At 51.7% G+C, this 15716-nt stretch overlaps 1 protein-coding gene across 1 annotated transcript; it reads left to right on the top strand.

The window, feature by feature from the left end:
* Nucleotides 1-112: 112 nt before the first annotated feature.
* Nucleotides 113-15348, top strand: AKAP8 (A-kinase anchoring protein 8). The gene is made up of 14 exons (XM_004616900.2): nt 113-202; nt 873-911; nt 2543-2575; nt 3578-3848; nt 4177-4666; nt 5131-5260; nt 5433-5479; nt 6000-6033; nt 7689-7776; nt 11400-11541; nt 11839-11932; nt 12133-12263; nt 13340-13435; nt 13795-15348. Exons 1-14 carry the CDS (start codon nt 184-186, stop codon nt 14245-14247), a joined length of 2067 nt encoding a protein of 688 aa, XP_004616957.1. The 5' UTR covers nt 113-183; the 3' UTR covers nt 14248-15348.
* The last annotated feature ends 368 nt before the right edge of the window (nt 15349-15716 follow it).

The following is a 15716-nucleotide window of genomic DNA, read 5'->3' as shown; positions in this document are numbered from 1 at the left end:
GGCGTGTCACGAGCAATCGGAAGGCCCTCTGGGTTTGGGGGCGGGCTCGTCGCGAGCCGGCCAATTGCAGCTGCGAGTGCAGTGGCGTCACGTCCGCCGTCCAGTAGGGGCCGGCGTGCAGTGCGTGGCGCATGCGTCCTGCGGCTGCCTGGGGACGAGGCTGCTGGCGGGCCGCGGCGAAACATGGAGCAGGGTTACGGAGGTCGGTGATCGCTACGAGCTGTGGGCTTGGGTCGGGCAGGGGCGCAGAGAGGTGCGGGACGGACCGGGGCCGAGGGCTTCCCCGCAGCCCGGCCCGCGGAGAGGTGGCCGGCCGCGCACGCTGCCTATTGGCTCACGGCGCCGTCGCTCCCAGGGTGCCGCCTGCGGATTGGCCGGTGGGCCTGAGGAGACGGGCGGGCCGGCCGGCTTCGGGGGCGCCGCGGGCGGGCCGGGCCGCTGGAGCCCCGTGCCGTGTGCCGTGAGCCCCGCCGAGGCGCCCCTCGCAGCCCGCCCAAGATGGCGGCGGGGGCGGGGCCTGGCGGGGGCGGGGCCGGCTCGCAGGTGTGGCGAGGGGTCCCCGGGGACGGGGTCGCGCCTCCGGACGTTTGGCGGGGCCTCACAGCTGCCTGGGCTCCCTGGGCCATGGTCCCGTGGCTGGTCCTCCCGGCCCGGCGTGCGCGGCCTGCTGCGCGGGCGGGAAACTCTCGGGGTGACCCTTCACTGGAGGGGGCGCACGCTTGCTCTCCTGAGGACTTGGGTGAAGAAACCGTTGGTCTGGCGCGGGCGCGCGGGGGGCTGCCGGGAAGCCCGGGCGTCATGCCAGCGGCCCTGGGGTGCCCCCGCGGCGCTCTGCCGTGCGGGCCCCCAACTTCACCGGGCTTCTGTTGCAGGCTACGGGGCCTGGAGTGCTGGAACTGCCAACGCCCAGGGTAAGTGTGGCGGGAGGGCGCGGCCGCTCCCGGGCCAGGGTGGATGGTCGCCTGCGCAGGAGCTGAGCGCCAAAACTCTCCTAGTGCGGTTCTCAGAGTCCGTTTCGGAATGATGTTGCTTGTTTTTGTTGAGTAGATTTTTGTGATTTGCAAACTTCGTTTCTGGGTTGCTCCTGCTCAGTACTTTGCTGTCACTGCTGGTAGTGCTCGGCCACGTGTTCTCAGGCCATTGCTGACTTGCGGTTCTTGTGCCCACGGCTGTCTGTATTACCGGGAATCGCGGGCGATGCAATTCCTCAGTAGCATACCCCATCTGTTACCATGCACAAATTACATCGCCGCGTCGATGGGTCTGACTGCTAACGTCCGAGTGTTGTAAACTTTCTTTGGATTTTTTTTTTTGCTTTTTGGGTCACACCCAGCGATGCTCAGGGGTTACTCCTGGCTTTGCACTCAGGAATTACTCCTGGCAGTGCTTGGGGGACCATATGGGATGCCGGGAATCGAACCCGGGTTGGGCCCCTGGATTGTTTTTATTTTTTCTCCTTGTTTCAAACCGTGGGCTGGAGCGATAGCACAGTGTTAGGGCGTTCGTCTTTCAAACCATTAAAGAACCGTAAACTCCATTCTGTTCGTTTTATGGGTCTCACGTGGTGGTGCACTCGGGCTACTTAAGGTGGGGCTTTAGGAACTATATGGGCTGGAGCGATAGCACAGCGGTTGGGCGTTCGCCTTTCGCACTGCCAACCCGAGTTCGATTCCTCCGCCCCTCTTGGAGAGCCTGGCAAGCTACCCGTGCGTATGTGGATATGCCAAAAACAGTAACAATAAGTCTCTCAATGAGAGACGTTACTGGTGCCCGCTCGAAGAAATCGATGAGCAACAGGATGACAGTGATGGGTGGTATGATCCAGTCTGGGTCAGTGGAGGGCCAGGGAAGTGCTCCAATCCTCTGTACTTACCAATCCAACCCCTAAAGTTTATTTTTTTTTGTTTCTTCTTTGGCCACATGCAAGTGCTCAGGACTTCTGACTCTGTACCCAGGCCACGGGCCTCCAGGAACTTTACGGCAAGCTCCTCTCTCCCCTCCTCTCAAAAAGTTCATTTTTCTTTAGCATATGGGCCAGATTTTGTCCTGGGGAGTCCCCAGAAGCTGTGCTCTGCTAGCTGCACTGCTAGGGTGCTTCGGGGGCCATTCAGTGCCTGAGTCAGAACAGGGTTGGGACTCTTCCCCCTGTGCTGTCTTCTAGGTGCTAAAGACACTTTTTCCTGACTTTGAGATTTGGCCTGGCATCCTTGGGAGTGCTACATGGAGGGAGTTTTCTTCCCATCACAGAGTTTTCAAGAGGAACTTTTTAGTGTTTCTGGGTTCATCATGTTGCCGAGTAGAACTTAGCTGAGACATGATTCTTTGGCCCTCTGTACCGTAACTCCTGGTGAGAAGCAGGCACTCTGGAAAGGCTCTGCAGGCAACTTGGCCTAGTGGGCCCGGTGGAGGTGGCACCTGCCCAGGAGGACTCCCTGATCCCTGTGGAGATGGGAAGGAGGTGACAGCTGCCCTCACAATTCCAGGAAGGGGAGCGGTGTCTCAGGGACTATCATTCTACAAAGTGTGTATTTTGTCTCCTTAGGTGCCTATGGAACTGGTGTGGCCAGCTGGCAAGGTAAACCCTTGTAGGGGGTGGTGGGTGCTCAAGAACCCCAGTTTTTACCCCAGTTTTGCCCAACAGCTTCCTGCTAGAGGCCAAGGGCTTTGTTGTGTTTTTTTCATGATAGTAGTGGCCTCATTACCTACCATTAGGGCTCTTTACTACCTCAGACTTGAGTGGGAGCTAGTACTAGGGCATGTCTAGGGTTTTGAGATGCAGTTCCATTCTGTATTTTTATTGTCTATAGTATATGAAGAGGGGTGCCTCCTACTTCCAACAGGCAGTTCTCAGATTTATTGCAAAAGATTATAGGTCTGTAATAACAGAAGAGGTGCAGAGGTCAGAGCATGGAACTTGCCCCACATCTCCCCATCAACCTGCACACCAAGCCCCCTGGAGTCCCATCTTTTGGGGTCTTCATGGACGCTCTTCCAAAATAAGCATGGTTGCGATTAACTCACTGGACATTGGTTCAGCTTGGCCTCTGCTCCCATCTCTGAGGTTGTGGATAAGCCTTAAAGTTCCCAGCAACCAGCCCCCTCCCATCCCTTGATGCTTCTAGAAATCAGTTACTATAGCAAAGACCTTTTGTGTGTGTGTGTGTTTGGGCGGGGGGACACGTAGCAGTACCCTAAGATTACTCTTGGCTTGATGCTCAGGGATCACTCATCACAGTACTTGGGAACCATATATGGAGCTGGGGATTGGAGCCAGGTCAGGAAGTCAAGACGAGTGCCTTCCTTGCTGTACTATCTGAATGGCCCCCAAACTACCTTATTACTCTTCACTTAGGGAATTTCAAGAATTTCAGAAGCCCTGTAACAAAATCCTTCCCAGACCTCACCACCACCACCAATACACCTCCTAACAATCACACAACAGCACACATGGAGCCATGGTCTTGACAGTTGGTGGCATGATCTCTTTGTGCGCTGGGCACTCCTCCCTGAATGATGATGGGCCCTGCCCCAAGTTTGGGCTGTAACAGTCGGACTTAGCTCATTCCCTTTCTGGTAGGTTATGAAAACTATAACTACTATGGTGCCCAAAACACCAGCGTTACCACAGGAGCAAGCTACAGCTATGGCCCAACTTCCTGGGAAACCAAGGCCAGCGACAGCCTTGCAGCCGGGGGCCCTCCCGTGCACATGAGTTCTTACGGCCCGGAATCCTGCAGTGACAACTCTGACTCCCTCATCGCCAAGATCAACCAGCGCTTAGACATGATGTCTAAGGAAGGAAGCAGGGGTGGGAGTGGCAGTGGGGCAGGCGTGCAGGACCGTGACGAGTGAGTATGGGTGTCTCTCCAGGGGTGCTGCCCACCAGACGGGTGAGGGGGGCCCATGTCCTGGTTTCTAGAGAGTCACTTGAGGCATGGCAATGGGCTCAGCTGTTCCAGGCCCCTTGGTCCCGCGTCCTAGGAGACACTCTTCATCCTCGAGACTAGAGGCTCCGTCTGTGCCCCCGTCCAGCAGTTTTCCGGGCTGTACTTGGACTGCTTTGCTCTCTGAGCATTAGGGGTGAGGGTGGGGGTGGGACCAAGTTTGGTGCCCGAAGGCAGGGAAGTTGTGCTGTGGGAGCCTGTGGGACTTGGGATGCCTCTGCTCTCCTTGCAGCTCTTTTCGCTTCCAGTCCTATGAGTCATATGAGTCCAGGCCCTGTCTGCCCGAGCATGCTCCTTACCGCCCCGGCTACAACTATGACTTTGACTTCAGCCTGGGGCCTGACCGTAACGGCGGCTTCAGTGGTCAGTACGGCGAATGCCGAGACTCCATGCGAGAGCGTGGCTCCTTCGATGGCTACATTCGGGGCCGGGGGCAGGGCCAGAACCGCTTCCAGGACCGCAGCAACACCGGCACCTTCATGCGCAGTGATCCCTTTGTGCCCTCGGCGGCTCCCTCAGAGCCTCTCTCTGCTCACTGGACGGAGCTAAACTACGTGGGGGCCCGTGGCCCAGGAGGCCCATCTCCCAGCAGGCCACCACCTTCCCTCTTCGCACAGTCCGTGGCCCCTGACTTCAGCATGATGGGTGTGCAGGGGGCAGGCGGCTTTGACAGCCCCGTGCCCTATGGATGTGGCCGTTCTCAGGCGCGGATGAGGGATCGGGTAAGCCCTGGCTGAACTCCAGCCCGTTTTTGCTTCTTAGTTTGGGGGAGAGTTTGCGTTGTGAGATTCTGTACATAGGATTTGACTTGTACGAATCATATGGAATGGTGGCTCCTTCCCCACCATTTAGAGCATGTAGGTCCCGAATTAGAGCATTTCTGTCAGCCCAGTGAGCAATGGGGTCAAGAGCAAGTCCTCCTCTGCCTTGACAGTCAGTCTGCCCTGACTCTGAGCTTGTCTTGAGTTTTCCCTATGGATGCAGCCAAACTGTGGTACAGGATTTTCAGCGTCTGGCCACTTCTGTTTAGCATAAAATTGGGGAGTTATGCTGTGTTGTCTTAACATTGAATCTTGTAAAGACCTTTTTCTGCCTCTGTTCTCTTTTGCCCTCTCTATTCTACATTTCTCTGGGGTATCTTAATGGTCCGGGTAAGCAGTACATCGGGATGTGCTTGTGTCTGTAGCCCAGGAGGAGGGGGTTTGAGCGCTTCGGCCCGGACAACATGGGCAGGAAGCGGAAACAGCTGCAGATGTATGAAGAGCGGGACGCCAAACAGGCACGAGCTGACAGCGATGGAGATTTCTCTGAAAACGGTGAGCCCTAGGAACCCAGCAGTCTGAGTCAGATGCACATGTGTGCTTTGCCCCCCCACCCCCCATACAGTGGTGGATATGCTGGGCCCCTTTTGAACAGAACATGTAGGAGAGTGAAAATGGGATGGAACAATACCAAGGCGAGCTGACTTTGTTCCTTTCTGTCTCGCAGATGATGGAGCGGCTGACTTTCGTTCAGGAGATGAAGAATTCCGGGGCGTAAGTCTGCCTTTTACTGGTCCTTTGTCATTTGGGTGGGATTCTTTGCTGCCTCTGAGTGGACTTGATGGGTAGATTTTGCAATTTCCTTCCTGTAGTGATCCTTCCCTTCCTAAAATAGTTCCCAGTGCTTCCTGTGCCCTTCCAGTATATCCAGTGGGTGTGGGAGCGAGCTGCAGCCTTGTCATTCAATCCTTGCCTCCTCTCCGAAGGAGCAGAGGTCACCTCTCAGCCAGGACCAAGCACAAGCACCTAAGGAGCAGGCTTTGCCACCTCCTTGAAATTGTGTCTCTCAGTTGGAGGGTGTGGAGATACTGTGCGAGCCCAGAGCTCCTAGTGCTCAGGAGGTTTGAGGATGGAACAGAAGGGACAGGCTGACGGGAACTTTTGCCTTGCTGTGTGTCACATTTGCTTATGACTACTTAAAATCTGGAATCTGGTGGACCCTGGCAGGGAGGTAGGCTGGTGAAGAATCTGCCAGTTTAGCCTCAGAGGCCTGACCTTATGTACCCTTTTTCAGGAGGAGGAACCCTTTGGCTCCATAAAGCAGAGAGGTAGGCATTGCTCAGCGTCTTTAAGCTTTGCTGTGTTTGCCCAGCCAGATCGGCTACAGCAAGCCCTAGGCCTGGATGGAGGGGCCTTGGCCACGGTTGTCATCCCAAGGTTGGCGCTGGTGATTGGAGCGTGGGAATGGGAATTTTGGTCTCTGGGAGGTGGGCTGCACAGAGGGTCTAAAAACAGCTTGCTAGTGGTAGAGAACAGGAAAATCTCAGAAATGAAACAGTGCCCCCGCCACTCCCCCCTCCCTCCGTGTTGCCTCCACCCCTTTGGCCACTGCAGTCCCCATACTGCTTCCTCCTGGGTGTCCTGTCCTTCCTTGGTTCCTCAGTCACCAGCCCATGGCTGCACTAGTTTGCTTGGTGCTGACGCATGTCATCATGACATGGCAGGGTGCAGACACCTGCCCTTGCACGGGAAGTCCTGTTGGGTGCCCCCAGGCCCAAATCCTCAAGCAGTCCTTGCTCAGAATATCTTCTTGGTTCGAGCAGGAGACCTTAGAGGCCATAGAACTGGTGGGAGCAAACGGGGTGAAGCCCCTCGGGAGTAGAAAAGCAGCCTGAAGCATGGGGACTTGGAGCTTACTGCAGAGCCGCTAGTTTCTTTGCCATTTCCCCTGGGTTCTTCGGTGGCTCTGCTTATATGAGTTGCGGAGACTTTGCCTTAGCTGCTCCTCTTGCTCTCAGGCTTGGGCATCCTGTAGGACATCCTGTCTCCCAGTTCCTGGGACTCTTGTGTCAGTGCCACACAGTGCTTAGCAGCTGACAAAGTGGGTGCACGGTCAAGCCAAGGTGACGTGTTTATTGCGCGCAGGTCCTGCTTCCTACCCGGGATGACTGTGCTATTAAACAGCAGTAATAGTTTCAGGCAGTGACCTTGCCAAAAATCCCACACGCCCTTTTGAGAGGCTTCTGAGCAGCGCACGCCGGTCGCCATCTTCGTGGGACGGTCTCGTGACTGGCATCAGGGGTAGGGGCTCAGTTCAGATGCTTTTTCCAACCTGTTTTCAGTGTCTGGCTCGGCCCTGAGCTACAGGGACCTGGCCTCACCTGTGCTGGGGCCTGGGCTACACGGCTCCCAGAGGAGTGTCTGCACTGGCCTGGTGGGGGTGGGAGGGGCGGAGGACCAACTGGTCTCCACCCACCTTCTCTAGGGTTCTTTCCCATGTAGCCCTGGGAAAGCCCTGATTGGCGTTTTTTGTTAGTCACAGCTAGGGTTTGGGTCAGCAAGGAATGCAAGACCTGCTGCGGCCCTAATTTAGAGGAAGCAGACAGGACAGTAGTCACGGCCCGTCTGCGGGAGGGATGGAGGGTGATAGAGCAGTGTGCTTGGATTCTGGGGGCTGCCAGCTACTGCCTCTTACCTGGAGAGAATCATTTCTCTCAAGCGACATTGGGGGAGACCCAGTGGTAGGGCACTGGATTGCAAAGGCAGGGTAGGGAAGGTCTGAGAGAGCGGGGTGGCAGGCTGTGTCCCTAACGCAGCCCAGTCTTAGCGGGCCAGGGTGGAGGAAGGGTCTCACCTGGGTGAAAACATCCTGCAGGGAGCCTCTGAGCAGCCCTTGGCTCCCGTGGGGCATGGGGGCCACAGGGGCTCCACTGAGGATCTGCTACTTGGCTCCTTGGAGTCTTGATGGGTTTTCCCATTACAGGAGAGAAGGAAGATGAGGATGATGAACTGAAGAGGAGAAGAGAAAAGCAAAGAAGGCGAGACAGGATGCGAGACCGAGCAGCTGACAGGTGAGGAGGAAGCCAGGTGGGAGGGGGCTGAGCAGGGCACCATCAGGATCCCCAGGTCTCCCTGGTCCCTCGGTCCCCTCCTACTGTATTCCAATGTGGATGCTTCTGAAATTGGGTGTATTGGTGAGTCTCACGTTGACATTCTGTCTCAGAAACAGAAAACAGGTGCTGTTGGTGTGACTTAGCTAAGTCCCTCTCTCCTTGTCCAGTGATTAAATGGTTTCTGACCGGAAATGAAAACCATGGCAGCCTTAACTACAGCGTGGTTCTTCCCTGCACTGTTGATCTCTTGATAACAGGAGAGTGGTTTTCTGTGGAGAGAAATGCCTTAGCAAAGGATATTAGAAACTGGTGAACTAGGAACTATAAAGTAGAAGTATCTAAGTACAAGAAAAATTAATCGAAACACTTGCTTTCAAAAGCTGACAGATCTCTACTCTGGGATCTGTAGCACTGTTGCTCGAGCGAGCACCAGTAACGTCTCCATTGTGAGACTTGTTACTTTTTTTGGCATGCCACGGTAGCTTGCCAGGCTCTGCCGTGTGGGCAGGATACTCTTGGTAGCTTGCCAGGCTCTCCGAGAGGGATGGAAGAATCGAACCCAGGTTGGCTACATGCAAGGCAAACTGCCTACCTGCTGTGCTATTATTACTCCAGTCCTTGGTATACTGTATGGAGCAGATTATCAGATTTGCTGAATCTTAAGAAAAACTTCAGAAATGGGGCCAGAAAGATAGTACAGTGGGGCGGAGGAATTGCACACGGGTTGGCTGCGTGCAAGGCAAATGCCCTACCTGCTGTACTATCGCTCCAGTCCGGGAGATATGTATGTATGTTATATCTCTGTGTGCGTGTATACTGAGATGACAATGAGGGGGAAAGGGGCTAGAGAAATAGTACAAGAGTTATGGCACTTTTGCCTTGCACATGGCCAATCCTGGTTCAATCCTTAGCACTGCATATGCCCCTGAGCCTGCCAGGAGTGATCCCTGAGTACCTCTGGGAGTGGCCAAAACAAAACAAAAATTAAAAGATCAAAAAATAATTTTTAGGGGCTGGAGAGATAGCACAGTGGGTAGGGCGTTTGCCTTGCACGCGGCCGACCCGGGTTCAAATCCCAGCATCCCATATGGTCCCCTGAGCACAGCCAGGGGTAATTCCTGAGTGCAGAGCCAGGAGTAACCCCTGTGCATCGCCAGGTGTGACCCAAAAAGCCAAAAAAAAAAAAAATTTTTTATAGGCCAGAGCAATCATACAGCAGGTCCAAGGTGCTGCCTTGCAAGTGGCTGACACAGTTTCAATCCCTGACATCCCATATAGTCCCTCGAGGACCACCAGGAGTAATTCCTAGTACAGAGCCAGGAATAATGCCCAAAGCGCCGCTGGGTGTGGCCCAAATACAAAAAAAATAATAATAATAACTGCGGGGCCGGAGTGATAGTACAGTGGATAGGACTTTTGCCTTGCACACGGCTGACCTGGGTTCGATCCCTGGCATCCCATATGGTCCCCCAAGCACCGCCAGGAGTAATTACTGAGGGCAGATCCAGGAGTAACATCTGAACATTGCTGAGTGTGACCCAAAAAGCAAAAATAAATAAGCAGATAAATAAAAATTCAAAAATAACTTAGATTTTGCATTTGTTGAGGAGGCCGGGTATGGGGTATAGCAGGGATAGCGGAACTGGGGTATTGCCCACGGGCTGGCTGTTCCTGGCTCAATGGTTGCACCTGGTAGTAGGAACTGAACCTTGTCTTTGTGCACATGAAGCGTGTGTTTCAGCCTGTTGAGCTGTCCAGGCCCAGAATCCCACGTTTCTTTGGTAGATTTTTCCAGAAAACCCTGCAGTAAGGGTTGAAGAAAATGCCCTCTTCTCCTTTTTGGCAGTAAAAGTTGTGTTTGGACACTTTTTCCAGTGTTTTGAGATTGTCTAGGGGTAAAAGGCAGAGCTGGAGAAGTAGTACACTAGGTCACTTGGTGTGCCACTTGCCTTGCATGTGACTGGTCCATATTTGATTCCTGGCACCATGTAATGTCCCCTGAGCCTTCGAGGAGTGATGCTTAGTATTGGCTGGGTGTGAATCAAAAACAAAAACATAAAACCAGAACTGGAGGATAGGCAGGGCCTGTGTTTCCTGGGGAGAGCCTCAGGAAGCAGCACTGAATTGAATAGAGTGGGACTTTGAAAGCACATGATAAATCTCAAATTTTCTTTTTGGGGGTCACATGCAGCAGTGCATGGTGGAACCATGTGGTGCTGGGACTAGAACCCAGGACTTCGGCATGCAGAGGGGTGCTCAGCTCATCAAGCTATCTTCCTGGTTCCTAAAGCTCTTACTTTCACATTAGAACTTAATTTGACTTGGCTTTAGGTTAAGTTCTAGGATAGAAATGATCTTGCTAGAATTTTTCTTTGTGCCAGACTCTGAGGAATTTGCTTGTGAAAATTGAAGGTGGGGGACCAGAACAATAGTCTAATGGGTAGGGCCTTGCATGTGGCCAACGCAGGTTTGAGTCCCAGCTTCCCTTAGTCCCCACTCCCAACCCACCCTGCCAGTGCTTGAGAGCAGAGCCAGGAGCAACCCCTGAGCACTGTTGGATGTGGCCCAAAAACCAAGAAGAAAGAAAAAGAATATATTAGTAGGGTGCAGGATTGCTTTGAAATAGATCTGAAAAGCTATGGCATTGAGTATTGTACATCCAAAGCAGTTGCTTGGGGGCTCAGCAAGTTTTTTTTCAGGGTCAGAAAACAAGTTACAGTGGGTAGGGCATTTGCTTTGCATGCAGCCCACCTGAGTTTGATCCCGGGCATCCTCCCATATGGTCCCCTGAGCACTGCCAGGATTAACTCCAGAGCATTGACCCCAACCCTGCCCCCATTCATGTCCCCCCAGCCCCCCACCCCCCGCACTTCGCACTCCTTCCTCCCCCACCAAGAAAAAGAGGAAGTCCTTCCTTGAGTCCATGATCTTGCTTTCTGAAACAGCTTTCTTAGTGAAAAGATGAGTGTGGTAGTCAGCCATGCTCTTGATCTCTGCTTGATTGTATTCCTGTTCTTGGGAGCTTAGGTTACTGCTACTCTGGGGCTGCATAAGAAATCAGAAGTATTTTTGTTGATGGGTTTTGGGTTTAAGCCACACCCAGTAATGCTCAGGAGGGCTACTCCTGGCTCAGGTAGTTGTGGGGAGGCATGGTTACCCTTGGCAGTGGTCGGGGAACTCTATGAACTGAACCCGTCTCCTCACCAAAGTGTGTGACCCAGTCCATTGAGTTCTCTCTTAGGCCCCCAGAAGGCTTGGCTCAGAATTGGCTACCAATTGGCCCTTGCTTGTCTGCTTCAATACTGACCAGAAATGAACTGGACTTTTTTTTTTTTTTGGCTTGTAATGGGGATGGGGAAAGGGGGACACACACACTTGGCTGTGCTCAGGTCTCATTCCTGGCTCTGGCTCAGGGAATATCCCTGGAGAGGCTCGGGGCTGTATGTGGTGCTGGGGATCAAACCTAGGTCATGCACCTTGCACATCTTGCTGTGAACAGCCTTATCCTCTGTACTATCTCTCTAGGCCTGAGCTGGATGTTCTTGTAACACAGCTTTTTTTTTTTTTCCTTCCCTCTCCAGAATTCAGTTTGCCTGTTCTGTGTGCAAGTTTCGTAGCTTTGAAGATGAAGAAATTCAGGATCATCTCCAAAGCAAATTCCACAAAGAGACACTGCGGTTTATAAGTACCAAACTGCCTGACAAGACAGTAGAGTTCCTCCAGGTAAAGGGTAGTTGGTCCATGTCCCCAGGCTTCCACATGGTTCCACAGCAGCCTATCCCTCATGAGAAATAAGTCTAAACTTGATCAAAGTTGCTGTTCATTCTCAGAGTGTTAGTGTAGAGCTTCCCTAAGCACAGGGACAGCCAAGAGCTCAGGGGTCGTAGTTGTCACTAGCTGTCCCTGTGGGGTTGCTCCGACAAGGCAGGTGCCTGTAAGGGTCTGCCAGTTAACCTTGATGAGCTGTCACTGGTGCAGATGAGACCTGTCTACACATGAAACGCTTTCCAATTCTTCTAGGAATACATTGTAAACAGGAATAAAAAGATTGAGAAGCGGCGTCAGGAATTGATGGAAAAGGAAAGCGTAAAACCAAAATCAGATCCTTTCAAAGGTGAGCTGTATTTCTAGGCCATGCTGCTTTGGCGTAGTACCAAGGCCTTGACAGGTGCAGTCAGCACAGAGCTGCAAAGAACGGCCTACGGTCCCACACCCATGGGGGGTGAGGGATGAGATGGGGTGGGGTGGGGAGCAGACACGGAGGATCCCAATACTGATGGCCTGGGAGGAGGGAAAACTCTGTGTTGCCCACAGGGATCGGCCAGGAGCATTTCTTCAAGAAGATCGAGGCTGCTCATTGCCTGGCTTGTGACATGCTGATCCCTGCACAGCCTCAGCTTCTCCAGCGTCACCTGCACTCCTCGGACCACAACCACAACCGCCGGGTGGGTCTCGACATGCCCCATTGAGTCTGTGATAAAACCGATCCCCATTTCTGCTTAAAAGTGAGACAGTTGGTGGAATCAGTGGAATGACAGTAGGAGAAATTCTCCTGGTTTGAAATTGTTCCTTTCAAAATATACAGAGAGGGGTGTTTGCCTTGTATGTAGCCAACCAGGGCTCGATCCCCAGCATCCCACGCCACCCCATCCCATGCCAGCACTTGCAGGAGTGCAGAGCCTGGACTAACCCCTGAGTATCGCCGGGTGTGACCCAAAAGGCCAAAGCCAAAAGGGAAAAAAACCCAAAATATACAGGTAAATTCCCTAGTTTATGGAAGACTGGGTTTTTCTCTGAGTTGATTCAGGATTCCATCCAAGCAGAATGACTTGAGGGACCCTAGGGTTTAGAGCTCTTTACCATTTTCAGCTTTGCAGGTCGTAGTGTCTCAGAATCTCTCAGGTTTGCCTTTACTAGGCAGAAAGTAGCCACCAACAATAAGGAGAGCAATCTGTGTGAAGCCCAGTTCAGTTTCTCTCTTCTTGGCTTGCGCGGCTGTTGAGAAGGAATAGCAGAACAAATGGGACTTGTGCTACAAATGGCAGGCTTAGCATGTGTGTTCATACTGTTATTGAACATGTAGAGGATGTGTGACTCAGAAGCATGAAAGCACACCTTTTCCTTCTGAGTCTACACGCTTCTGATGTTCGGCAGGCTTATTACCTTGTCATTTTCACAGCACTGTTAGGACACACTGCTTGGGCCAGCTGCCTACAGTGCTGCTCTCCCTCAGAGTCTGCATTTGGGGATTCGCTTAATCCTCTACACAAGGCCTGGCTGGCCGTTCTCTTTGCTTCTGAGGTTGCTGTCTTTTTTTGGTTTTGGGCCACACCCAGTCTTGCTCAGGAGTTACTCTTGACTCTACTTTCAGGAATCACTCCTGGCAGTGCTCAGGGCACCGGACGGGATGCTGGGAATTGAACTGGGTCGGCCATGGGAATGACAAGCACATAGCTGCTCTGCTATCCATCCAGCCCCATGAGGTTGCTGTCTCTAAAGCTTGCATTTGCTTCTTTTCCAGTTGGCTGCTGAACAGTTCAAGAAAGCAAGCTTGCATGTGGCTAAGAGTGTTTTGAACAACAGACATATCGTGAAAATGCTGGAAAAATACCTCAAGGTTTGTGCTGTATCTGGGAAAGGCTTTTGAGATGGAGAGTAAACTTTCATTCCCCTGCACTGCATGTTTCCAAGGGAATAAGCCCCTCTACAGTCCCTCCCCCCAGTAATTTCTAGATTATTTTGAACTGTTCCCCACCATCGAGTAAAAAGTTCAAGGTGGTCTGGACAAAACTTTTCTGAGATGTCTATTTTCAGGCTATAGGCTGTATGAATAGGTAAGATTAACTCATCTGTTATAGTTTAAGGAAATTGGGACTTTGCCCATCATAACTGGATGTCCTGTAGCCTGTGTATCTTTCTATGTCATTTATATGGATTTTAGACTTCACTTACCTTCATTTCATGTTCTTTGGCCAGGGTGAAGACCCTTTCACCAATGAAAGCGCTGATCCAGAAATTGAAGATGAGACCTTAGTGGGTGAAGAGGAAAAGGAAGAGACAGCTGAGGAGGTAGCCGCAGAAGTATTAGCTGAGGTGATCACGGCTGCAGTGAGAGCAGTAGAGGGGAAGGCATCACCCTCTCCAGAACAGAGTGAAGTCAAGGCTGAAGAGGAAAGTCCCACAGGCACAGCAGAAGCCAGGAGTGATCCCCCTCTAGAAGAGCCACAAGAAGCAGACACGTCTTACAGGGCACCCACAGAAGAGGAGGGTGACACTGAGGCAGAGGCTGCACAGCTCAGAGGTGAAGCAGAAACTCCAGTTACAGAGGGAGAAAACACAGAAGCAGTTGCCACTCTTGCATCATCCCCAGCAGAAGCTGCTGTAGAAGGAATGGGTGAAGAGTCCAAAGATGGCATTTCTGCAGAATGAGCCTCTCCCTCTTCGGGGTATATTGTATGTGAAGCATTGCGCTCTTTGGTGTTGTAAGGCACTGCTTAGGGTGTGTTAATGGAATAGGCAGAAAACCTACCTTGCTGGCGAGACCCAACCACTTCCTTCAGAAACAGAGGATTCTGCCATGATTTGAAGGCTACAGAAGTTGTACATTCCCCCAAGCAGCTGTGAGGTTTTGCCAGTTAGTCTGCTATTGGATTAGTCTGCTATTGGAACAATAAAAGTTAGGTAATTAAATTTTGATGATACTTCTGCCTGTTTAACTAGTCACTGGTGGCATGCCTACCCGTACCACACCTCTTTTTTATTTTTTTTTTTTGGCAAGTTCCAAGAATGTGCCCTGCCTCCTATTTTTGATCTGTGCTTTGGTAGTGCACATGTAGATTATGATCCTCTCTAGATGGCATAAAACCTCATTTCCATGGTGTTGGCTCTGGCTGGGAAGCAATTTCCTGCACCAGGAAGCATAGCCACCTGCCTTTCAAGAATGAGGAAACTGCCTTAGCGCACTCTCCCAGTCCTACATTGCTGAATTCCCCTTTAAATCCTTTTATTATAAGCTTCATTTATGTTCGGCTCTGCATTGCTTAAGGTTTTTTCCTTTGAGTTATTTCCATCTAAATATCTTTATAAAAAGAAAACTTGATGCCACTCCCATGAATGGAACACTGATGTATATTGCCATAGAAGGACCCGATCTATAAAAATGCAATATAATGAAATGAATATTTCATTTTAGTAAGTACTGTTTATTTGGAGGTTTCTTAATCTGAGAGGAAATTTAGTCACAGTTCTACTTTTGTATAATCAAAAGAATTAGAGAAATCTTCCTTTTGAAACATTGTTGGGTCAGGTTCCCTGTAAGTCTGTGAACTCATATTTTGGGAAGCACTGGCCAGTGGGAAATGGAAAAAAAAGTAAAGTATTTGTGATGGGCATCTCTGTACCAGGTGCTAATTCATGATCAAAATTCAGAATAAGATACGGGCACTACTCTCAGGTAGCCATATTGGAGATACAAGATTAGTATCTATGAAAAATGCAAATAACCGAACTAAAATAAAACTGTTCAAGAAAAATGGTACCTCTGAATGTTTGTGCTTCCCCCCCCCCCCCCCCCCGCTTTTTGGGTCACACTCAGCAGTGCTCAGGCTCTGCACTCAGGAATTACTCCTGGTGGTGCTCGGGGATCATAAGGGATGCTGGGAATCGAAGCCGGGTTGGCCGCGTGCAAGGCAAACGCCCTACCCAGTGTGCTGTTGCTCCAGCCCTCCTTTTTTTTTGAGGTAAAATTAGCCATTATTTTTTGGTTTGGGGCAACACCCAGCGGCACTCGGGACCATCTGGGGAGCCAGGAATCAAACTTGGGTCAGCCACATGCAAGACAAACACCCTAATCTCTTTCTGCAGCTTCACCAGTAGTTATAAGTGGGTGATAATACTGT

This window comes from Sorex araneus, chromosome 2 (genome assembly GCF_027595985.1).
Source record: "Sorex araneus isolate mSorAra2 chromosome 2, mSorAra2.pri, whole genome shotgun sequence".
NCBI classification, from domain to species: domain Eukaryota; kingdom Metazoa; phylum Chordata; class Mammalia; order Eulipotyphla; family Soricidae; genus Sorex; species Sorex araneus.
This window is presented reverse-complemented; position numbering and strand designations above follow the sequence as displayed.